Genomic DNA, 26,272 nt, shown 5'->3' on the forward strand with positions numbered 1-26,272 from the left:
TAATTTAGTATGAAAAATAGACAAAGCTTATGGTGACCAGGAAAATGTTCTTGGCAGTGTCGGCATTGTGGTAGTGAATGAATGGTCTTGCTACGAGCGTTAAATTTGCTTTTAATTGAATGTGATTGGATAACTAGTATGCTGCCCTTTCCAGGAAATGTACAGAGTTAACGTTCGGATTTGTGTGGTGACTATTGGTTGCCGTCACATAATATAACTTCAATGTGTGTGCCTAGATGAGTTCGGGTAGTTGTTAAAAGGAAAGTATCACTTGTGTTGAGGTTGGTGTTCAGATGGATCCATTCCTGTGGTGTATTGAAGTCGCAGTCAGTAAGGAAAAGCATTCTGTTGTCATCCTCCGTAATTATCATGTTGTGTGGTTAACACAGGTATAATTAGTAAGTCTTTGTTTGGAAATTAAATCAGCAAGTCGCAGACGTAGTTGTAACATGAGACCGCCTTTGTGCCATCAGTAACTATTTGCTTGAAGGAAGTTATTTGGTATATGTTATAGAATGTTCACTTCATTTACTCGGCAGGTGCAACGATGCTTCAGATTGTTTTTAAATAGAATTCAGTTGTAAGTATGAGGGTCCTTTCCAAATACTCCCGCATGTATTACTGTAAACACGCCAGTGGTCTGTCTGCCTGAGGTTGGTTTCGTTGCTATGATTTGATGTGCGTTCTTTGCTGTAAATTTTGTGCATTTTGTTTGCAAACTGTGCTAATTCATGACAGAGAGCATCGTATTGGGTTGATAAAGGGACCGTGTCTGTCTCAGTGGCCCGTATAATCAGGAGCGACCCTTGCCAAATAGTTACAGGGGTCCACAAACGGTTTAGGACACAGTTGTGATGTCGTTAAGCAGGAATCTGTGACGTCAACAATGAAGCAACGTCATTGTTTATTGTGTCCCCATAAGTAATGACATCACAGAATAGATACATCGACATTCAGCTGACGTCATAGACAATCAGATTATCGGCAGTGTACGCTGCCGGAGGACGTGTTGCTTTGTGGGTGTATTACAAAAGCAGGTTTTGTTGTGACAGGACCTGGATTAGGCAGAGGTAAGTCAGAGGCTATATTCTTAGATGCGAAACCATTTTCTTTCAATATTCAAACAGACCTTCGCGTTATGCAGTGACGTGTGTTCACTGCAGACGACTGTTTAGATTTGGTGATTGTATCCTAAATTCCTCTGTCTAGTAATTTAGTATGAAAAATAGACAAAGCTTATGGTGACCAGGAAAATGTTCTTGGCAGTGTCGGCATTGTGGTAGTGAATGAATGGTCTTGCTACGAGCGTTAAATTTGCTTTTAATTGAATGTGATTGGATGACTAGTATGTTGCCCTTTCCAGGAAATGTACAGAGTTAACGTTCGGATTTGTGTAGTGACTATAGGTTGCCGTCACATAACATGACTTGAATGTGTGTGCCTAGATGAGATGGCGTCGTTGTTAAAAGGAAAGTATCACTTGTGTTGAGGTTGATGTTCAGATGGATCCATTCCTGTGGTGTATTAATTGCAGTCAGTAAGGAAAAGCATTCTGTTGTCATCCTCCGTAACTATCATGTTGTGTGGTTAACACAGGTATAATTAGTAAGTCTTTGTATGGAAATTAAATCAGCAAGTCGCAGACGTAATTATAACATGAGACCGCCTTTGTGCCATCAGTAACTATTTGCTTGAAGGAAGTTATTTGGTATATGTTATAGAATGTTCACTTCATTTACTCGGCATGTGCAACGATGCTTCAGATTGTTTTTAAATAGAATTCAGTTGTAAGTATGAGGGTCCTTTCCAAATACTCCCGCATGTATTACTGTAAACACGCCAGTGGTCTGTCTACCTGAGGTTGGTTTCGTTGCTATGATTTGATGTGCGTTCTTTGCTGTAAATTTGTGCATTTTGTTTGCAAACTGTGCTAATTCATGACAGAGAGCATCGTATTGGGTTGATAAAGGGACCGTGTCTGTCTCAGTGGCCCGTATAATCAGGAGCGACCCTTGACAAATAGTTACAGGGGTCCACAAACGGTTTACGACACAGTTGTGATGTCGTTAAGCAGGAATCTGTGACGTCAACAATGAAGCAACGTCATTGTTTATTGTGTCCCCATAAGTAATGACATCACAGAATAGATACGTCGAAAATCAGCTGACGTCATAGACAATCAGATTATCGGCAGTGTACGCTGCCGGAGGACGTGTTGCTTTCGGGATGTATTACAAAAGCAGGTTTTGTTGTGACAGGAACGGGATTAGGCAGAGGTAAGTCAGAGGCTATATTCTTTGATGCGAAACCATTTTCTTTCAATATTCAAACAGACCTTCGCGTTATGTAGTGACGTGTGTTCACTACAGACGACTGTTTAGATTTGGTGATTGTATACTAAATTCCTCTGTCTAGTAATTTAGTATGAAAAATAGACAAAGCTTATGGTGACCAGGAAAATGTTCTTGGCAGTGTCGGCATTGTGGTAGTGAATGAATGGTCTTGCTACGAGCGTTAAATTTGCTTTTAATTGAATGTGATTGGATGACTAGTATGTTGCCCTTTCAGAGTTACAGAGTTAACGTTCGGATTTATTTCATTTACTCGGCATGTGCAACGATGCTTCAGATTGTTTTTAAATAGAATTCAGTTGTAAGTATGAGGGTCCTTTCCAAATACTCCCGCATGTATTACTGTAAAAACGCCAGTGGTCTGTCTACCTGAGGTTGGTTTCGTTGCTATGATTTGATGTGCGTTCTTTGCTGTAAATTTTGTGCATTTTGTTTGCAAACTGTGCTAATTCATGACAGAGAGCATCGTATTGGGTTGATAAAGGGACCGTGTCTGTCTCAGTGGCCCGTATAATCAGGAACGACCCTTGCCAAATAGTTACAGGGGTCCACAAACGGTTTAGGACACAGTTGTGATGTCGTTAAGCAGGAATTTGTGACGTCAACAATGAAGCAACGTCATTGTTTATTGTGTCCCCATGAGTAATGACATCACAGAATAGATACGTCGACAATCAGCTGACGTCATAGACAATCAGATTATCGGCAGTGTACGCTGCCGGAGGACGTGTTGCTTTCGGGATGTTTCACAAAAGCAGGTTTTGTTGTGACAGGAACGGGATTAGGCAGAGGTAAGTCAGAGGCTATATTCTTTGATGCGAAACCATTTTCTTTCAATATTCAAACAGACCTTCGCGTTATGCAATGACGTGTGTTCACTGCAGACGACTGTTTAGATTTGGTGATTGTATACTAAATTCCTCTGTCTAGTAATTTAGTATGAAAAATAGACAAAGCTTATGGTGACGAGGAAAATGTTCTTGGCAGTGTCGGCATTGTGGTATTGAATGAATGGTCTTGCTTCGAGCGTTAAATTTGCTTTTAATTGAATGTGATTGGATAACTAGTATGTTGCCCTTTCCAGGAAATGTACAGAGTTAACGTTCGGATTTGTGTAGTGACTATTGGTTGCCGTCACATAACATGACTTGAATGTGTGTGCCTAGATGAGATGGCGTCGTTGTTAAAAGGAAAGTATCACTTGTGTTGAGGTTGATGTTCAGATGGATCCATTCCTGTGGTGTATTGAAGTCGCAGTCAGTAAGGAAAAGCATTCTGTTGTCATCCTCCGTAACTATCATGTTTTGTGGTTAACACAGGTATAATTAGTAAGTCTTTGTTTGGAAATTAAATCAGCAAGTCGCAGACGTAGTTATAACATGATACCGCGTTTGTGCCATCAGTAACTATTTGCTTGAAGGAAGTTATTTGGTGTATATTATAGAATGTTCACTTCATTTACTCGGCAGGTGCAACGATGCTTTAGATTGTTTTTAAATAGAATTCAGTTGTAAGTATGAGGGTCCTTTCCAAATACTCCCGCATGTATTACTGTAAAAACGCCAGTGGTCTACCCGAGCTTGGTTTCGTTGCTAGGATTTGATGTGCGTTCTTTGCTGTAAATTTGTGCATTTTGTTTGCAAACTGTGCTAATTCATGACAGAGAGCATCGTATTGGGTTGATAAAGGGACCGTGTCTGTCTCAGTGGCCCGTATAATCAGGAGCGACCCTTGCCAAATAGTTACAGGTGTCCACAAACGGTTTACGACACAGTTGTGATGTCGTTAAGCAGGAATCTGTGACGTCAACAATGAAGCAACGTCATTGTTTATTGTGTCCCCATAAGTAATGACATCACAGAATAGATACGTCGAAAATCAGCTGACGTCATAGACAATCAGATTATCGGCAGTGTACGCTGCCGGAGGACGTGTTGCTTTCGGGATGTATCACAAAAGCAGGTTTTGTTGTGACAGGAACGGGATTAGGCAGAGGTAAGTCAGAGGCTATATTCTTTGATGCGAAACCATTTTCTTTCAATATTCAAACAGACCTTCGCGTTATGTAGTGACGTGTGTTCACTACAGACGACTGTTTAGATTTGGTGATTGTATACTAAATTCCTCTGTCTAGTAATTTAGTATGAAAAATAGACAAAGCTTATGGTGACCAGGAAAATGTTCTTGGCAGTGTCGGCATTGTGGTAGTGAATGAATGGTCTTGCTACGAGCGTTAAATTTGCTTTTAATTGAATGTGATTGGATGACTAGTATGTTGCCCTTTCAGAGTTACAGAGTTAACGTTCGGATTTATTTCATTTACTCGGCATGTGCAACGATGCTTCAGATTGTTTTTAAATAGAATTCAGTTGTAAGTATGAGGGTCCTTTCCAAATACTCCCGCATGTATTACTGTAAAAACGCCAGTGGTCTGTCTACCTGAGGTTGGTTTCGTTGCTAGGATTTGATGTGCGTTCTTTGCTGTAAATTTTGTGCATTTTGTTTGCAAACTGTGCTAATTCATGACAGAGAGCATCGTATTGGGTTGATAAAGGGACCGTGTCTGTCTCAGTGGCCCGTATAATCAGGAACGACCCTTGCCAAATAGTTACAGGGGTCCACAAACGGTTTAGGACACAGTTGTGATGTCGTTAAGCAGGAATTTGTGACGTCAACAATGAAGCAACGTCATTGTTTATTGTGTCCCCATGAGTAATGACATCACAGAATAGATACGTCGACAATCAGCTGACGTCATAGACAATAAGATTATCGGCAGTGTACGCTGCCGGAGGACGTGTTGCTTTCGGGATGTTTCACAAAAGCAGGTTTTGTTGTGACAGGAACGGGATTAGGCAGAGGTAAGTCAGAGGCTATATTCTTTGATGCGAAACCATTTTCTTTCAATATTCAAACAGACCTTCGCGTTATGCAATGACGTGTGTTCACTGCAGACGACTGTTTAGATTTGGTGATTGTATACTAAATTCCTCTGTCTAGTAATTTAGTATGAAAAATAGACAAAGCTTATGGTGACGAGGAAAATGTTCTTGGCAGTGTCGGCATTGTGGTAGTGAATGAATGGTCTTGCTACGAGCGTTAAATTTGCTTTTAATTGAATGTGATTGGATGACTAGTATGTTGCCCTTTCCAGGAAATGTACAGAGTTAACGTTCGGATTTGTGTAGTGACTATTGGTTGCCGTCACATAACATGACTTGAATGTGTGTGCCTAGATGAGATGGCGTCGTTGTTTAAAGGAAAGTATCACTTGTGTTGAGGTTGATGTTCAGATGGATCCATTCCTGTGGTGTATTGAAGTCGCAGTCAGTAAGGAAAAGCATTCTGTTGTCATCCTCCGTAACTATCATGTTGTGTGGTTAACACAGGTATAATTAGTAAGTCTTTGTTTGGAAATTAAATCAGCAAGTCGCAGACGTAGTTATAACATGATACCGCGTTTGTGCCATCAGTAACTATTTGCTTGAAGGAAGTTATTTGGTGTATATTATAGAATGTTCACTTCATTTACTCGGCAGGTGCAACGATGTTTCAGATTGTTTTTAAATAGAATTCAGTTGTAAGTATGAGGGTCCTTTCCAAATACTCCCGCATGTATTACTGTAAAAACGCCAGTGGTCTACCCGAGCTTGGTTTCGTTGCTAGGATTTGATGTGCGTTCTTTGCTGTAAATTTGTGCATTTTGTTTGCAAACTGTGCTAATTCATGACAGAGAGCATCGTATTGGGTTGATAAAGGGACCGTGTCTGTCTCAGTGGCCCGTATAATCAGGAGCGACCCTTGCCAAATAGTTACAGGTGTCCACAAACGGTTTACGACACAGTTGTGATGTCGTTAAGCAGGAATCTGTGACGTCAACAATGAAGCAACGTCATTGTTTATTGTGTCCCCATAAGTAATGACATCACAGAATAGATACGTCGACAATCAGCTGACGTCATAGACAATAAGATTATCGGCAGTGTACGCTGCCGGAGGACGTGTTGCTTTCGGGATGTATCACAAAAGCAGGTTTTGTTGTGACAGGAACGGGATTAGGCAGAGGTAAGTCAGAGGCTATATTCTTTGATGCGAAACCATTTTCTTTCAATATTCAAACAGACCTTCGCGTTATGTAGTGACGTGTGTTCACTACAGACGACTGTTTAGATTTGGTGATTGTATACTAAATTCCTCTGTCTAGTAATTTAGTATGAAAAATAGACAAAGCTTATGGTGACCAGGAAAATGTTCTTGGCAGTGTCGGCATTTTGGTATTGAATGAATGGTCTTGCTACGAGCGTTAAATTTGCTTTTAATTGAATGTGATTGGATGACTAGTATGTTGCCCTTTCAGAGTTACAGAGTTAACGTTCGGATTTATTTCATTTACTCGGCATGTGCAACGATGCTTCAGATTGTTTTTAAATAGAATTCAGTTTTAAGTATGAGGGTCCTTTCCAAATACTCCCGCATGTATTACTGTAAAAACGCCAGTGGTCTGTCTACCTGAGGTTGGTTTCGTTGCTAGGATTTGATGTGCGTTCTTTGCTGTAAATTTTGTGCATTTTGTTTGCAAACTGTGCTAATTCATGACAGAGAGCATCGTATTGGGTTGATAAAGGGACCGTGTCTGTCTCAGTGGCCCGTATAATCAGGAACGACCCTTGCCAAATAATTACAGGGGTCCACAAACGGTTTAGGACACAGTTGTGATGTCGTTAAGCAGGAATTTGTGACGTCAACAATGAAGCAACGTCATTGTTTATTGTGTCCCCATGAGTAATGACATCACAGAATAGATACGTCGACAATCAGCTGACGTCATAGACAATCAGATTATCGGCAGTGTACGCTGCCGGAGGACGTGTTGCTTTCGGGATGTTTCACAAAAGCAGGTTTTGTTGTGACAGGAACGGCATTAGGCAGAGGTAAGTCAGAGGCTATATTCTTTGATGCGAAACCATTTTCTTTCAATATTCAAACAGACCTTCGCGTTATGCAATGACGTGTGTTCACTGCAGACGACTGTTTAGATTTGGTGATTGTATACTAAATTCCTCTGTCTAGTAATTTAGTATGAAAAATAGACAAAGCTTATGGTGACCAGGAAAATGTTCTTGGCAGTGTCGGCATTGTGGTAGTGAATGAATGGTCTTGCTTCGAGCGTTAAATTTGCTTTTAATTGAATGTGATTGGATGACTAGTATGTTGCCCTTTCCAGGAAATGTACAGAGTTAACGTTCGGATTTGTGTAGTGACTATTGGTTGCCGTCACATAACATGACTTGAATGTGTGTGCCTAGATGAGATGGCGTCGTTGTTAAAAGGAAAGTATCACTTGTGTTGAGGTTGATGTTCAGATGGATCCATTCCTGTGGTGTATTGAAGTCGCAGTCAGTAAGGAAAAGCATTCTGTTGTCATCCTCCGTAACTATCATGTTGTGTGGTTAACACAGGTATAATTAGTAAGTCTTTGTTTGGAAATTAAATCAGCAAGTCGCAGACGTAGTTATAACATGATACCGCGTTTGTGCCATCAGTAACTATTTGCTTGAAGGAAGTTATTTGGTGTATATTATAGAATGTTCACTTCATTTACTCGGCAGGTGCAACGATGCTTTAGATTGTTTTTAAATAGAATTCAGTTGTAAGTATGAGGGTCCTTTCCAAATACTCCCGCATGTATTACTGTAAAAACGCCAGTGGTCTACCCGAGCTTGGTTTCGTTACTATGATTTGATGTGCGTTCTTTGCTGTAAATTTGTGCATTTTGTTTGCAAACTGTGCTAATTCATGACAGAGAGCATCGTATTGGGTTGATAAAGGGACCGTGTCTGTCTCAGTGGCCCGTATAATCAGGAGCGACCCTTGCCAAATAGTTACAGGGGTCCACAAACGGTTTACGACACAGTTGTGATGTCGTTAAGCAGGAATCTGTGACGTCAACAATGAAGCAACGTCATTGTTTATTGTGTCCCCATAAGTAATGACATCACAGAATAGATACGTCGACAATCAGCTGACGTCATAGACAATCAGATTATCGGCAGTGTACGCTGCCGGAGGACGTGTTGCTTTCGGGATGTATCACAAAAGCAGGTTTTGTTGTGACAGGAACGGGATTAGGCAGAGGTAAGTCAGAGGCTATATTCTTTGATGCGAAACCATTTTCTTTCAATATTCAAACAGACCTTCGCGTTATGTAGTGACGTGTGTTCACTGCAGACGACTGTTTAGATTTGGTGATTGTATACTAAATTCCTCTGTCTAGTAATTTAGTATGAAAAATAGACAAAGCTTATGGTGACCAGGAAAATGTTCTTGGCAGTGTCGGCATTGTGGTAGTGAATGAATGGTCTTGCTACGAGCGTTAAATTTGCTTTTAATTGAATGTGATTGGATGACTAGTATGTTGCCCTTTCAGAGATACAGAGTTAACGTTCGGATTTGTTTCATTTACTCGGCATGTGCAACGATGCTTCAGATTGTTTTGAAATAGAATTCAGTTTTAAGTATGAGGGTCCTTTCCAAATACTCCCGCATGTATTACTGTAAAAACGCCAGTGGTCTGTCTACCTGAGGTTGGTTTCGTTGCTAGGATTTGATGTGCGTTCTTTGCTGTAAATTTTGTGCATTTTGTTTGCAAACTGTGCTAATTCATGACAGAGAGCATCGTATTGGGTTGATAAAGGGACCGTGTCTGTCTCAGTGGCCCGTATAATCAGGAACGACCCTTGCCAAATAGTTACAGGGGTCCACAAACGGTTTACGACACAGTTGTGATGTCGTTAAGCAGGAATCTGTGACGTCAACAATGAAGCAACGTCATTGTTTATTGTGTCCCCATAAGTAATGACATCACAGAATAGATACGTCGACAATCAGCTGACGTCATAGACAATCAGATTATCGGCAGTGTACGCTGCCGGAGGACGTGTTGCTTTCGGGATGTTTCACAAAAGCAGGTTTTGTTGTGACAGGAACGGCATTAGGCAGAGGTAAGTCAGAGGCTATATTCTTTGATGCGAAACCATTTTCTTTCAATATTCAAACAGACCTTCGCGTTATGCAATGACGTGTGTTCACTGCAGACGACTGTTTAGATTTGGTGATTGTATACTAAATTCTTCTGTCTAGTAATTTAGTATGAAAAATAGACAAAGCTTATGGTGACCAGGAAAATGTTCTTGGCAGTGTCGGCATTTTGGTAGTGAATGAATGGTCTTGCTACGAGCGTTAAATTTGCTTTTAATTGAATGTGATTGGATGACTGGTATGTTGCCCTTTCCAGGAAATGTACAGAGTTAACGTTCGGATTTGTGTAGTGACTATTGGTTGCCGTCACATAACATGACTTGAATGTGTGTGCCTAGATGAGATGGCGTCGTTGTTAAAAGGAAAGTATCACTTGTGTTGAGGTTGATGTTCAGATGGATCCATTCCTTTGGTGTATTGAAGTCGCAGTCAGTAAGGAAAAGCATTCTGTTGTCATCCTCCGTAACTATCATGTTGTGTGGTTAACACAGGTATAATTAGTAAGTCTTTGTTTGGAAATTAAATCAGCAAGTCGCAGACGTAGTTATAACATGATACCGCGTTTGTGCCATCAGTAACTATTTGCTTGAAGGAAGTTATTTGGTATATGTTATAGAATGTTCACTTCATTTACTCGGCAGGTGCAACGATGCTTCAGATTGTTTTTAAATAGAATTCAGTTGTAAGTATGAGGGTCCTTTCCAAATACTCCCGCATGTATTACTGTAAAAACGCCAGTGGTCTACCCGAGCTTGGTTTCGTTACTATGATTTGATGTGCGTTCTTTGCTGTAAATTTGTGCATTTTGTTTGCAAACTGTGCTAATTCATGACAGAGAGCATCGTATTGGGTTGATAAAGGGACCGTGTCTGTCTCAGTGGCCCGTATAATCAGGAGCGACGCTTGCCAAATAATTACAGGGGTCCACAAACGGTTTACGACACAGTTGTGATGTCGTTAAGCAGGAATCTATGACGTCAACAATGAAGCAACGTCATTTTTTATTGTGTCCCAATAAGTAATGACATCACAGAATAAATACGTCGACAATCAGCTGACGTCATAGACAATCAGATTATCGGCAGTGTACGCTGCCGGAGGACGTGTTGCTTTCTGGGTGTATTACAAAAGCAGGTTTTGTTGTGACAGGAACGGGATTAGGCAGAGGTAAGTCAGAGGCTATATTCTTAGATGCGAAACCATTTTCTTTCAATATTCAAACAGACCTTCGCGTTATGCAGTGACGTGTGTTCACTGCAGACGACTGTTTAGATTTGGTGATTGTATACTAAATACCTGTCTATTAATTTAGTATAAATAATAGATAAAGCTTTTGGTGACCAGGAAAATGTTCTTGGCAGTGTCGGCATTGTGGTGTTGAATGAATGGGCTTGCTACGAGCGTTAAATTTGCTTTTAATTGAATGTGATTGGATAACTAGTATGCTGCCCTTTCCAGGAAATGTACAGAGTTAACGTATGGATTTGTGTAGTGACTGTTGGTTGCCGTCACATCATATTACTTGAATGTGTGTGCCTAGATGAGATCGCGTAGTTGTTAAAAGGAAAGTATTACTTGTGTTGAGGTTGGTGTTCAGATGGATCCATTCCTGTGGTGTATTGAAGTCGCAGTCAGTAAGGAAAAGCATTCTGTTGTCATCCTCCGTAACTATCATGTTGTGTGGTTAACACAGGTATAATTAGTAAGTCTTTGTTTGGAAATTAAATCAGCAAGTCGCAGACGTAGTTATAACATGAGACCGCGTTTGTGCCATCAGTAACTAGTTGCTTGAAGGAAGTTATTTGGTGTATGTTATAGAATGTTCACTTCATTTACTCGGCAGGTGCAACGATGCTTCAGATTGTTTTTAAATAGAATTCAGTTTTAAGTATGAGGGTCCTTTCCAAATACTCCCGCATGTATTACTGTAAAAACGCCAGTGGTCTGTCTACCTGAGGTTGGTTTCGTTGCTAGGATTTGATGTGCGTTCTTTGCTGTAAATTTGTGCATTTTGTTTGCAAACTGTGCTAATTCATGACAGAGAGCATCGTATTGGGTTGATAAAGGGACCGTGTCTGTCTCAGTGGCCCGTATAATCAGGAGCGACCCTTGCCAAATAGTTACAGGGGTCCACAAACGGTTTACGACACAGTTGTGATGTCGTTAACCCCCTGGATGCCAGAGGGACATATATGTCCTTCCTCTACAACCCTCACTTTGAAGTCGAATAAAATTCAACATACATCATGCACACTTATACACATCACAGTTTTGAATAAGGTGGGAGATTCCCTGTTCTGTGATATTATTCATTTGCTTTTTAGGCCAAGCAAAAGTACAAAAAATGACCTCTGAAAATTAGGTACTTCGTAAATGTCGCCATGTTTTACACATTACTAAATCACCACTCGCCGCGTTATTTACAACATGTTCTGGAATCTAAATTTCGGATATTTACTCCGAGAAATGAATTTCAAAAATAGCATATTAGTGATCACGGGTATCTGTCCTTTATGAAATCACCAATGATCATTCAAAAACGTCTCCGATAACCCTAGAATCGTTTAGAATGTTTCGGAAAATACGCAAACACGAACGCCGAAGTGAACTTTCCGCCATATTGGATAGTGTTTACAAAATCACGTTTCAGGTACACCGGTTATGAAGCGCCTGAAACATCCCGTCTATTCCAAACTTTGCTGCGATACACACATCCTTGAATTCCTCATACATTTTAGAATCGAATGAACAATGGTCTTTGTCACCAATACGAAGTGGCTGGATGAAATCAAGCAATATAAGTCAGGTGTGAAAACGAACGCTGTGCTCGAAACACTGCACTTGTTTGAAGTGTAAACAAAGCAAAATACAGATTTTACACACTGTAGCATTTTCTCCTATTTTGAGCTATCCATTCGTCTATTCGTTCAAAATATTGGCTCAACATTTGCAGAATAGTCATGGGAAGAGAATCGTAGGAAGAAATAGGGAATTTAAAATAGATACATTGACAACTTCTGTTGAAAATATCAAATCATTGCAAAGTTACCGTCCTGTGTGACGCCATGACTGACGCAAAATCACGCACAACGACAACGGTATTTATCGGAATTTCTGACTATTTCGGTTTGTTTCAATGGAAATTATAACAACAAATAACAGTACATAGATTGTCAGAATGTTTCTGATTACTTACATGTCACATTTATGTAAATACGATCCCTGAATCAACGAAAGTCCCCTCGTAAAATCCCGCGTACTGTTGACAGTGAACACGCCATTTTGTAAAAGTCGGTCACAGGTAGTGATGTCATACGTCAACATTGTTGTACATATTTGGTAATTTCTTTGAGGTGAAGGTCTTTGAATGAGAGTGCACACGATCATTGTACCATGCTGTTTACAGTTTCAATTATGATGCAGATTTTGCACATCTTTTATACTTTGTTTCACACAATTAGATTCTAATTTCACTTTGGACATTTGTCAATGTTCAAAATGATATCATACGTAAATATCGGCCACAACATGTATGAAGGAACCTTGATAATCTCCTGTTAGTTTGAACATTGTTTACATAACAATTGATAGGCTTTTAGTGTCGCATACGATATTTCTTTCCTTTGGACAAGTGTTACAAGAAGTGTAAATGTAACTGCAGCATGTACGCATTTCTTGGGATGTGCAATAGTCAATATTATAAGTTCATATTAGCAATGTCCATGAATAGCCGTTTCATTTTATTTTATAACTAAAACTGAATATATTACGTTTACAAAAAAAAATCGGTAAAATATATGCACACATTTCTGAAAGAACTGTCTTGGTCTTGGAACTGTTTTTGATGTCGTTTGATACACAGAACAGTGATATCTAACGATTCGCCAGGTGCGCGTTAGTCACACACATTTTACGAATTATTCCTCTCGTTTTGCATTATATAATCAATGGGTTCATTCTTTTTTCAATATTGTGATCACGGGATATTAAACTGTTTACTTAATTTCTCCAGAAATTTTAAAATGTATAAAATACAATCCATGCCAGGTACCCCGTTTGTTCAACCTTATACGATTATCCTGATAATTCTATAACAATATGATAGTGCTTTCTTCGCATCTTTTATTGTTTCATTCTGAGACGAGATGAAGAGAAATACTAACATGAAAATGAACAAATACTGAATATAATTTTGGTTGTTTTGAAATATTCTTTTGTGAATTTCATAACTTAAATTGATGCCAAACAGGTGCGTGTCCTGTCCAATTAAGATACACGATAAACTATCTAATTGTTTACATATTCAAGACATTATTTACTTGGTGAAAGCAGTAATTTTATGTTGTGTCGAAAAAGCGTCAAATTCCGTTTTACACATCGAGATTTTCCAAACCATGAACGAAAATTATGGGAGATATATATAAATCAAAATATCAGTGTCGTCTTTCTCCGACGTTATCAAAGACATAAAACCAGCCATGACGTCAAAAGGAATGGTGTTATTTTGGGGTATTTCATTACATTTGATGATAAAGCTAGTGCTCCATTAATAATGGTGCACCATAAGTCAAATTACACTTACACACTCAGGAGAATGTTGGAATATAAGGACTAAGTTATAGGTTAGATAGGGCCATCCATTTCTCTATTACCTCTTTTTTTATGAAGTACGATTTCATCATTTCTTGTGGGTTTTATTTATAAGAAAACGTATACAGTTTCAATATCGATATTTGTGTTGGAATAGTTTGGTTCCTCGTGAACGAAACACAACGAAAATACATTGTCCTTACCCACAGCTAATTCTCACCAATTGACCTGAGTTACAATAATCTAGTGCTAAGCATAGCGGAGTTATGCCCCCTTTTCTTTGTACGCGTGTAACCTCTCGGTCGCCTTGTGACGTCATAGAGAAAAATCAGTTTTCGTCATTTACGGCATGCTATTTTTGGCATTGAATGTATGTCGTTACACATACGCATATAACTCCATTTGATATATAGTTATGTCGTTCAGATATAAGGAAGTATTTTGTTCGCTGACAGTTTCCGTAAAGCTTCGAAATAAAAAAAATCGTCGCACAGTACTTTTATCGATGTACGATAAAAAGCGGAGAAATTTACTGTTTTTCAACGCAGAATAAAGTCTCGGACAACACTTAGAAGCGTATTTCTTTAAAACCGGTTTAATATTTGCAGTTAACTTAACACCATCAAATAGGAAATTTAATATTCTCCACCTCTGCGTAAGTTTATAGCCAGAGGTAGATCCAGTGCCGCGTGAGCGCAATTCTCGCACAACCTTCACTTTTCCGATCTTAGGAAAATGTGCGTCAGAAAAAAATCTCGGCATCCAGAGGGTTAAGCAGGAATCTGTGACGTCAACAATGAAGCAACGTCATTGTTTATTGTGTCCCCATAAGTAATGACATCACAGAATAAATACGTCAACAATCAGCTGACGTCATAGACAATCAGATTATCGGCAGTGTACGCTGCCGGAGGACGTGTTGCTTTCGGGATGTATCACAAAAGCAGGTTTTGTTGTGACAGGAACATGATTAGGCGGAGGTAAGTCAGAGGCTATATTCTTTGATGCGAAACCATTTTCTTTCAATATTCAAACAGACCTTCGCGTTATGCAGTGACGTGTGTTCACTGCAGACGACTGTTTAGATTTGATGATTGTATCCTATATTCCTCTGTCTAGTAATTTAGTATGAATAATAGACAAAGCTTATAATGTTCTTGGCAGTGTCGGCATTGTGGTAGTGAATGAATGGGCGTGTTACGAGCGTTAAATGTGTTTTTAATTGAATGTGATTGGATAACTAGTATGCTGCCCTTTCCAGGAAATGTACAGAGTTAACGTTCGGATTTGTGTTGTGACTGTTGGTTGCCGTCACATAACATGACTTGAATGTGTGTGCCTAGATGAGATCGCGTAGTTGTTAAAAGGAAAGTATCACTTGTGTTGAGGTTGATGTTCAGATGGATCCATTCCTTTGGTGTATTGAAGTCGCAGTCAGTAAGGAAAAGCATTCTGTTGTCATCCTCCGTAACTATCATGTTGTGTGGTTAACACAGGTATATAATTAGTAAGTCTTTGTTTGGAAATTAAATCAGCAAGTCGCAGACGTAGTTATAACATTATACCGCGTTTGTGCCATCAGTAACTATTTGCTTGAAGGAAGTTATTTGGTGTATATTATAGAATGTTCACTTTATTTACTCGGCAGGTGCAACGATGCTTCAGATTGTTTTTAAATAGAATTCAGTTGTAAGTATGAGGGTCCTTTCCAAATACTGCCGCATGTATTACTGTAAAAACGCCAGTGGTCTACCCGAGCTTGGTTTCGTTGCTATGATTTGATGTGCGTTCTTTGCTGTAAATTTTGTGTATTTTGTTTTTAACCTGTGCTAATTCATGACAGAGAGCATCGTATTGGGATGATAAAGGGACCGTGTCTGTCTCAGTTGCCCGTATAATCAGGAGCGACGCTTGCCAAATAGTTACAGGGGTCCACAAACGGTTTAGGACACAGCGGTGATGTCGTTAAGCAGGAATCTGTGACGTCAACAATGATGCAACGTCATTTTTTATTGTGTCCCCATGAGTAATGACATCACAGAATAAATACGTCGACAATCAGCTGACGTCATAGACAATCAGATTATCGGCAGTGTACGCTGCCGGAGGACGTGTTGCTTTCTGGGTGTATTACAAAAGCAGGTTTTGTTGTGACAGGACCGGGATTAGGCAGAGGTAAGTCAGAGGCTATATTCTTAGATGCGAAACCATTTTCTTTCAATATTCAAACAGACCTTCGCGTTATGCAGTGACGTTGATGTTGATGTTCAGATGGATCCATTCCTGTGGTGTATTGAAGTCGCAGTCAGTAAGGAAAAGCATTCTGTTGTCATCCTCCGTAACTATCATGTTGTGTTGTTAACACAGGTATAATTAGTAAGTCTTTGTTTTTGAAATTAAATCAGCAAGTCGCAGACGTAGTTATAACATGAGACCGCGTTTGTGCCATCAGTAACTATTTGCTTGAAGGAAGTTATTTGGTATATGTTATAGAATGTTCACTTCATTTACTCGGCAGGTGCAACGATGCTTCAGATTGTTTTTAATTAGAATTCAGTTGTAAGTATGAGGGCCGTTTCCAAATACTGCCGCATGTATTACTGTAAAAACGCCAGTGGTCTGTCTACCTGAGGTTGGTTTCGTTGCTAGGATTTGATGTGCGTTCTTTGCTGTAAATTTTGTGCATTTTGTTTGCAAACTGTGCTAATTCATGACAGAAAGCATCGTATTGGGTTGATAAAGGGACCGTGTCTGTCTCAGTGGCCCGTATAATCAGGAGCGACCCTTGCCAAATAGTTACAGGTGTCCACAAACGGTTTACGACACAGTTGTGATGTCGTTAAGCAGGAATCTGTGACGTCAACAATGAAGCAACGTCATTGTTTATTGTGTCCCCATAAGTAATGACATCACAGAATAGATACGTCGACAATCAGCTGACGTCATAGACAATAAGATTATCGGCAGTGTACGCTGCCGGAGGACGTGTTGCTTTCGGGATGTATCACAAAAGCAGGTTTTGTTGTGACAGGAACGGGATTAGGCAGAGGTAAATCAGAGGCTATATTCTTTGATGCGAAGCCATTTTAATGAGTATAGATAATCTGTCATATCCCTTAGTGTTCCTTTTCTTCTTTTTAGCAGTATATATCATTCTAGCCGTTACGGACAAGGAGAATATTTCATGACATGACAGATTACTTGGAGTCTCATGAACAAATCAGGGGCTCTTTGACTTATTTTGAGTTGTATCTATCATTCTGACTATTGAGATGACTGATTAAAAACAGATTAATTCATGATTAATTATAGTCGTAATAAAAACCGGATAATTTTGAGTAATTCATATCATCAAATTTGAGTGAGCATACATGTCTTCAATCCAACTTGTCAGGACTGCCAATTCGATGGAACCTAGTCCCTCTTTGATGTAAGTCACGAGAGTGACACTGAAATTGAAACAAGGCTAGTTTTACCGAGTTACAGTAGTCCTAATGAGGAAGTGAGTGATGCTTGTTTATGCAGCAGTCAGTACTAGTACAGCTATATCATGGTGGGCTGTTAGTGATCGCACATGGACCAAAAAGCGCAAGGAGTGATATTGTGAACAACTATCCACGTCGTCATGGTACGATGACACACCGATTCTTATTTATAAACTAGTGTCCAAAAGAAACGATACCAACTTATTTTCAAAATTGTTGTTAACTAAGTGAATTGTCTAGTATGAAAACATGCCAATTCGTATTGCACATCCCAAACACAGCATAGTCGATAAAAAATACCGGGAACACGTGATCACTTCCGGGAAAAAACGTAAATTTCGTGAAAGTGACATTTCCCTCTCTAGCATGTTCTGCACGTGCATAAAAACTGTATAAAACGGCTGGTCAGACACGTTGATATCACAGCAACAAAAAGAACACAAGATATGCCACGTTTGACAGCCATCGAGAGAGAGAGAGCCGTTGGAATGGTCCAACAAGGAGCGTCACACGTCGACGTCGCCAGAAGGTTGGGCTGCGCACGCATCACTATCACCAGGTTGATGCAGCGGTTACTTCAGACAGGTCAGACGTCAGACAGGCCCGGGACATGTTCACCGGACATGAATCCCATCGAGCACTTATGGGACCACCTCGATCGGCAAATCCGACGTCGCCGTGTGCCTCCAGTCAACGTCCAGGACTTGGAACGATGTCTCCTCGAGGAATGGCAACGCATCACTCCCAACGTCATCAGACGTTTGACGTCATCAGTCCGTAGGCATGTTCTGGCATGTATTGATGCTCACGGTGGATATACCCGCTACTGACTTGACTTTGAGACGTGTGGTGTGACATTTCCCGTTGTTTCTGTGATCAGTGCTCTAACGAAATGTTCATTTTTCGACCCCACCCATCTTTAAAGGCTTGTCATATTGGTTGTACAGATTTTATTGAAATGAAATTTTTGTACAGATGTTGTGAAAGGATTTCTCAAAAGCATAAAACCAATCCTAAACTTCTGCATTGTTTAGTTTTTCTTTTATGTCGTTGCAAACAGGTGGTATCGTTTCTTTTGGACACTAGTTTATATAAAATATAAAATATAATATTGAATATAATATTAAATATAAATCCAGCTCTAAAGACGAGACAAGTGCAGCAGCCACCTTTATGTCCTGAAATACCCACTTGTGGTGGACTGTCATCTTCCCGAGGCAAGGCAGTTAACTGAATATAAAAGTTGAAACTGGACTCTTACGGTCAGTTACCTCCCTTGCCTCGGGAAGATGTGGGCTATTGCAACACTTTGTTGGGTGACGGACATGTCATTTTGTTCACTAAATTGTAGTGTTATAATATCCCCGCCAATACAGCATATGGCTTAAATGACTGCCTATGAATTCCTAAAGAATGTTAATCCCCTCTTCCACATTATGATCCTTTCAGAATCTTGTGGACTATGCTTGCCACGTTACTTTTAATTGACACGAGGGCCACATTTGCATATAACTGTCGTCTCAGTCGTTTAGAGTTGCGTCCCTTAGGGGTGCCAGGAACCTATGATCGTGTTGATATGTTTCTTGGTTTGTCAGCACCATATTCGTACTCGTTGGTTTCACCTAAGTGCTGAACGTCCAGATCTGCATCACTTCAGGCTTTCCTCTCGCATCAAGCGGTCATTCAAGCACTCAGTTGACATATTCACAGCTAATCATCTCTCGAATTGCACATTTGATAATTTGAAACACTATTAGATGCAACAATAAATGTACTCACCCCACGGGGTAGTTAAATCGTGTCCTTCCAGTATGTATAATATACATACCATGTAATTAACTGAAACCTCCGTGGGAAGTATACTACATAAGGAATTAATGTAAATTCATTGGTAATTCCTTGTATTCACCAATATTAGGAATTATTCATTGGTGATTACAAGGAATTACCAATGAATGTGCATTAATTCCTTTGGTTATTCATGTATTCACTCCCAATTGCGTGGATCGATGCTCATGATATAAATCACTGGATTGTCTGGTCCAGACACGATTACTCACAGACCGCAGTCATATAGCTGGGATATTGTTGAGTGCGGCGTTAAACAACAAACCACCCAACCAACCCACCTTGTATTCACAGTTGTATTACTTTGATAACTAAATTCAGATGCCAGATTATATACAAAGACAACAAAAAATATATTTGTTCATACTTGTTTTTTTCTGCAGGTCGATCAAGCTCTCGAGAACTACCCGGATGAGTTGTCCGACGTGAAGGGAGTCACAGGTCAATACCCCGCCATCTTTGACCTTGGAATGTGGCAGCTAACCCCAAACAGAAGCATCACTCTGTCTTATCTCCTTAAGAAAGCCCACAGCAGAGGCATCATCACCACACTGTGTCAGCACTTATACAACCCAGTCACTGGAGGAAGCCCTTGGGTGGACAAAGATCCTGGCAACGTTACCCACACTGTCAGACGTCTTCTCCCTGGTGGAGACACGAACCGGAAGTACAGGGACAACCTCGACAAGATCGCCGAGCTTGTCCTCAATCTAAAGGACGAGGAAGGGAAACTGATTCCTGTTCTCTTCCGACCTCTGCATGAGCTGAATGGAGACTGGTTCTGGTGGGGATATGGAAACCGAGCCAAAAATACATTAGAAGATCTGAAGTCCTTCTATAAGTACATCGTCACCTATCTTCGAGGTGTCAAGAATGTCCACAACATCCTGTACGTCATCAGTCCCGACAAGTTCCAAAACAAGAATGATTATCTTCAATTTTACCCAGGCGATGAGTATGTTGACATCATGGGAACCGACTTTTATTATAAATCTTCGAACGATACTACAGCCGATTTCCACAGGATTATAACAGATCTGGTGGAGATGGCTGAGTCTAGAAACAAAATTCCAACACTCTCCGAATGTGGAATGTTTGATAATGGGATCAGCACCCATATGAACTTCTGGAATGACAATATCCTTGACGTCATCAAGGCCAGTTTGACGACAAGAAGAATTGCCTACATCCTGACCTGGGCCAATCAGTGTGCTGAGAATACATGTCAACTGTGGACACCCTATAACATTGTGAGTTAATGTATGGGTTGAAATGTACGACAGTGGTTGGTAGCCCACTTTCCTTTCCTGCTATAGTGCCTCCACCAATATAGATAAGTGAGACAGTTTCCTACCACTTTACGTGAGGTGAGGTCAAATGGGGTTTAACGCTGTGTTTAAGATTATTTCACTAATATAGCGACTCGCGTGCACGGTGCGCAGTCGCTATACTAGTGCCGGTTTTATAGTACCAGCTGACTGAGATACCATGCCGCAGCCTAACATAAAATACAAACACAGACACATTTAACTGACTCCGAGGCAAATAGTCCTGCTTTTAACCTTAAATGACGAGCGACAGGCAGGGTAACAACAAGTACCATCTTTTAACCTCTTATGGTTTGACATGGCCAGAGGGTCCGCTCTCAGGGCAGTCTCCTTTCCCGTACACAACGGAAGCAGTTCAACCTAGGCAAAACCAAAGAGAGTGGTTGGAGATAAATTAGAAATTTGAGCTCATGACTTGGGGATTCTGACATTGTGTCACCTCAGAGAAGCCTCTCTTCCAAAAGGTTGGACGACGCCATACAGTCTCAGCATATTTGTGTAGTTTGCCTGCTTCACAAAGTATAAAACAGGTTTGTGAAGTTGTGCTCAATAATACTTTTCAATAGCATTTCACTTAACATGACGACGTGTCAGCTTACTGTTAAAGGAAAGCCCGAAGTGATGCAGGTCTCAGGTTAACGCTTAGGTGAAACCCACGAGCACGGATATGGTGCAGACAAACCTAGAAACATAATCAAGGCGAACCCCATGAGATTCTTGTAGAGATGGCGTGTCTCTGGCGAAGCATGCTGTTCCACTGGTGCACACAAAACCACGAGTATGGTGCTGAGATCACTGATGGTTCTTCAAACCCACGATGCCCCATTTCTATGACGCATAATGGACAAAAATATGCCTAGTGAATTCCCGTACTTCAGACAACCGAGCCACCCGTGTCCCCTATCCCATGTGTGGCCTTCCTGTTATCTCAGGTTGCAGGATTGGCTGTCGTTATCTTTGTCGTTGTCTGATTTTACAGCAGGGACGACAGCGAGTGTTGTTGTTGTTCCAGTCATAATGAGGTGAGAATAATTTGAAAATTTGTCTCTAGATTTGTATTTTGAAGTTTGTAGCATTTAAGAGTACACTGCAAATATAATTCAGAGGTACATGTATATTGAGTGAGTGAGTGAGTGAGTGAGTGAGTGAGTGAAGATTTAACGTCACATCGGCAGTATTTCAGCCATATCCTGACGAACATGTATATTGAAGATTTTTAAATATTATAAAATAAATAGATTCGCGGAAAAACATATATGGCAAATAGGCCACGTGGCCACTGTGAACAGTAAACAATTGCATTAGAATAACTTGCCAAAATTTCAGGCTAGTATTCTGATTGAATGTTTTACCTAAACCTTTGTATTCTAAACAAACACATAACTTAATTTTCACAACTGATGCCTTTAGTGAGTGAGTATGGTTTTACGCCTCTTTTAGTAATATTTCAGCAATATTACGGCGGGGGACACCAAAAATGGGCTTCACACATTGTACCCATGTCGAGAATCGAACCCAGGTCTTCGGCGTGACGAACGAACGCTTTAACCACTAGGCTACCCGACCGCCCCACTGATGCCTTTAACAAGCATAAGCCCTTTTTTTTGTCATGAGCATTCTTTGAATGTCGGCTGAAGAAAACAATTAAGGAAGTGCTGCGATATTTAATATCTTTGTCCCACAGACACATACTAGCTGTAGGTCTTCTCCTGGGGTCTGCGACTTGTGGCCCAGTGGATCAGCAGGCTACCCAAGAGACGAGGAACTTATTCGGAAACATGAAAGACCTTGCTCGTAACTCCTCCAAGGTGATGTTTGGACATCATGAAGACACATGGATTGGAGCACAGGGAGGCCATCCTCCGTATATGGTACAGACTCTGACCCATGATGGAAACATACAGGCCTACATATTTTGGGCAAGTAAAATATTCATAATTCTACCTGTAACACTCATCTAAATGCTCCCATTTAACCCTCTCTTAAACTCTCTCTTAAGCAAACACAAAAGGAACATGTATATTTATCTTGTTGTCTGTACATTTATGTCACGTTAAGCATACGCCAATTTTGAATAGGACATTATAGGATTTTGTTTTGTTTGCTTGTTTGTTTGTCCACTCATCACTGGACCTGACAATCCAGCGATTGACATTATGAGCATCGATCCACGCAATTGAGATCTATGACATGCATCTACCATCTAGCCTGACCACCCGATCCTGTTAGTCGCCTCTTACGACAAGCATGGCCGCCTTTTACGACAAGCATTGGTTGCTGAAGACCTATTCTACCCCGGATCTGCCCGGGTCGACATTATATGAGTTTTGAAAGGTTCAAAAAGAATACTTGAACTATAATTTTGATGAAGACTAATTTCTTGCTTGTCTATAACAACATTTCAGGGTTGCTTCTTGCACCTTCTTGAAGAAGTAATCATTTTTAACAGATGAAAGGCAAGAAGCAGCCCAGAAACGTCGTTACAAACAATGAAGACGTTTTAATCCATACAAGGTTCCTGTTGTCTTGATCCTCCAACTTCTAAATGCTTATCAAAGACATAATTGTGATGTTTTATTTTCATTTCTAGGCACAACAGGCCAAAAATGGTGACCCTGATGAACTCTCCGACACAAAAGGTGTTACTGGACAATATCCTGCAGTATCTGGTTTTGACTTTGCTCAGTTCTCTGATGAGCATATCATAAGCCTTACATATTTGGCAAAGCTTGCTTATGCTCGAGGGCAAATAGTCACCATATCTCAGCATCTCAACAACCCCGTGACTGGTGGTTCCCCATGGGTAAACAAGGACACGGGAGATGTTCTTCACACAGTCAGAAGGATCCTGCCAGGCGGGGACAAGAATCACATCTACAAGCAGAATCTGGACAAGATTGCCGACTGGGCTCTCAACTTCACTGACTCAAGCAGCAAACCAATTCCTTTTGTTTTCCGTATCCTTCATGAGCTAAATGGCGGATGGTTCTGGTGGGGACTTTCTACAGAGACCCAGAATACTGCAAACGATATAACTAGTCTGTATAGGTACATCGTGACCTACTTAAGAGACGTACGAGGTGCCCATAACATCCTTTACTGCGTCAGTCCAGATAAGTTTAAGACTAAAGACGACTACCTGAAGGTGTACCCAGGAGACGACTACGTTGATGTACTGGGCACCGACTACTATTACATCAATGAGAACCAACCTCCTGTGTCAGATCTGAAGAGAACATTGGATGAATTGGTTGAGATTGCTGAAGCCAGAGATAAAATCCCCGCATTGACAGAAGTAGGTATGTTCAACAATGGTATCGATCGTGTGCACAACTTCTGGAATGACCACGTTTTAGACATCCTGAAGACCGACTCCAAAGCAGCAAGAATTGCCTATATTCTCACATGGACCAATCATTGTTATGGTAACCACAAGTGCGAGCTCTGGATGCCTTACAAAGGCCACCCTGCAGAGGCGGACTTCAGAAACAACTTCTTCAATGATCCGATGACTTACTTTGCTGATCGAATTGGTGGCATGTACAACTAAGATAGATCATCAGAATAAAGTCATGTATATTTGCTCATTATCTTACCTTATTTGAATTCTTAAGTCAGTGATGTTCAGATAAATATCCTTATGCTAACCTGTACAAAGATACTCGTTTCTGATTGGTTACTGACTGGGCAGTTTCTCCTTATGATAACCTGCACAAAGATACTCGTTTCTGATTGGTTACTGACTGGGCACTTTTCCGCCATGTACCCCGCTGACAGAGTAGGTACAACTTTCACATACCTCGCTTGGAAAAGCCGAAATGCTTACCATTGCGATTTCAAAGATATAATTGTTGTGTCTTGGAACTGAACACTTATCAAATGACCTTAAGCAAGAATTCCAGATTGAAATGCATGGGCTGTAACTGGTGATGTATGTACGTCGTCTGTTAGCTGTCAAGATATCCCTTAAACTATCTACTAGCCTTACGAATGAAGACATTTTAGATAGACGGGCCTCAGGTACTAGTAAGGTAGCGGCATACAACTGAAAAAGAATTCACCCTCTACCGTCATGGCAACAAACGTTTTGACTAGTTTCCTTACATCGAAACGGTTTCCTAATATATACACCAGCGGAAAACGTAAGTGTGCTTTTAATACATAGTGCAGTAAATGTTATGTTATTGAAAATAACATGTCCCAATCACTGTTATCGAAGCCATTGGGGGCGGTCGGGTAGCCTAGTGGTTAAGGCGTTCGCTCGTCACGCAGTAGACCCGGGTTCGATTCCCGACATGGGTACAATGTGTGAAGCCCATTTCTGGTGTCCCCCGCCGTGATATTGCTGGAATATTGCTAAAAGCGGCGTAAAACCATACTCACTCACTCACTCGAAGCCATTGATGTGGGTTCTGGATTATATACAAAGGCCACCCTGCTGAAGCGGACTGCTGAATTATTTCTTTAATGGTCCCATGACTATATACCATGATGAACAATTATGAGGGCACTGTCCGTTCGTTTTTTAATGTCTCGGCTTCATGACGGCGACCTGAAAATGATCGTCCATTCGGCTTACCAGAAACCAATGATCGTGGGTTCGAATTCCAGATTCGCCCAGAAAATGTTGTGCTGTTTTTCAGCACCATACCCGTGTTCGTGGTTTTAACCAAAGCGGATAACCAAAAACCTGTATCATTTGGGGCTTTCATCCCACATCGAATCACGTGAACTATCAAAATGTGGTTCGGTTTTTATGTTTTAAATGAACGAATTGCTTACATATAAATATACCAAGTTACGTTGCAAAATATGTTTGATAATAAACGGTACATGATCGACAGAAATGAACAATGTACACATGAAGTATTTGAGACAAGTGGAATTAATACCTTGATTCTCAAAACCCCAAAGGATTTGCTATTTGAAATCTCAGAAAAGAACCAAGTTCTATTCTGTTAAAACATTCAACTTTGAACACCACTATCCCACATGACAAACTTAAGGAAAAGGGGCTTATGTTACAAAACGTGGTGAAGACAGATACAGTTACGTATCTATATTCAGATGTTGTGAAAAATGAAAGCAAATGCCATCTGAAGTTTTACTGAGAAAACAATTTGTGAAATGCTCAACTTCTCATTGAAAACATCTTTGTAAAATTTGGGGGGAGACATTTATGGCCAGAAGTATGCATCCCCATGGGCACCAATTGTGCAAAGTCTGAACAAGGTTATGTGGTTATTATTATTAAATTTTCCTTCATCTCGAGCAATATTCCTGAAGCTCCAGCCTTTGGTGTTTATAGTTCACAACTTTTGAGATACAATCGAGCATGCTCTTTCTACCAAGATTTCAAAGAGTGTCAAACGACTCTTGCTCAGAATTTGATCAAGGTTACAACATTCAAGGCCTCAGTAAATCTTTCAATACGTTTTATGTTAGACATGTGAGGGACGCAATTTGACGCATCATTGACAAAAGTGATGTTCGATGCAATTCCCTATTTTGACTTGTGCCATGTGTCCCGTGTTTTTTTCAGAGAGACAGTTGACATGCCTTTGCATGTGTTTGTGACGGGTGCGACCAGTGGGGCAGGAAATGCTCACCTTGGTGTCATAGTGATTCTTAA

The 26,272-nt window shown here is 40.5% G+C and overlaps 2 protein-coding genes across 2 annotated transcripts in view; both read left to right on the forward strand.

Moving 5' to 3' along the window:
- Positions 1–20,571, forward strand: part of LOC124123900 (mannan endo-1,4-beta-mannosidase-like) — a 28,899-nt gene extending 8,328 nt beyond the window's left edge. Inside the window, exon 3 of the mRNA XM_046487094.1 lies at positions 19,696–20,571. Within this exon, the coding sequence (XP_046343050.1) occupies positions 19,696–20,571 (876 nt within the window). The remainder of the gene's footprint in view (positions 1–19,695) is intronic.
- A 1,001-nt stretch (positions 20,572–21,572) lies between these two features.
- LOC124123902 (mannan endo-1,4-beta-mannosidase-like) lies at positions 21,573–24,230 on the forward strand. The gene is made up of 3 exons (XM_046487098.2): positions 21,573–21,662; positions 22,325–22,559; positions 23,231–24,230. The coding sequence occupies exons 1-3, from the start codon at positions 21,658–21,660 to the stop codon at positions 24,188–24,190; spliced, it is 1,200 nt and encodes a 399-aa protein (XP_046343054.2). The 5' UTR covers positions 21,573–21,657; the 3' UTR covers positions 24,191–24,230.
- The last annotated feature ends 2,042 nt before the right edge of the window (positions 24,231–26,272 follow it).

The sequence above is a fragment of the Haliotis rufescens genome, unplaced genomic scaffold (assembly GCF_023055435.1).
Source record: "Haliotis rufescens isolate VD_foot unplaced genomic scaffold, xgHalRufe1.0.p SCAF_38, whole genome shotgun sequence".
NCBI lineage: Eukaryota > Metazoa > Mollusca > Gastropoda > Lepetellida > Haliotidae > Haliotis > Haliotis rufescens.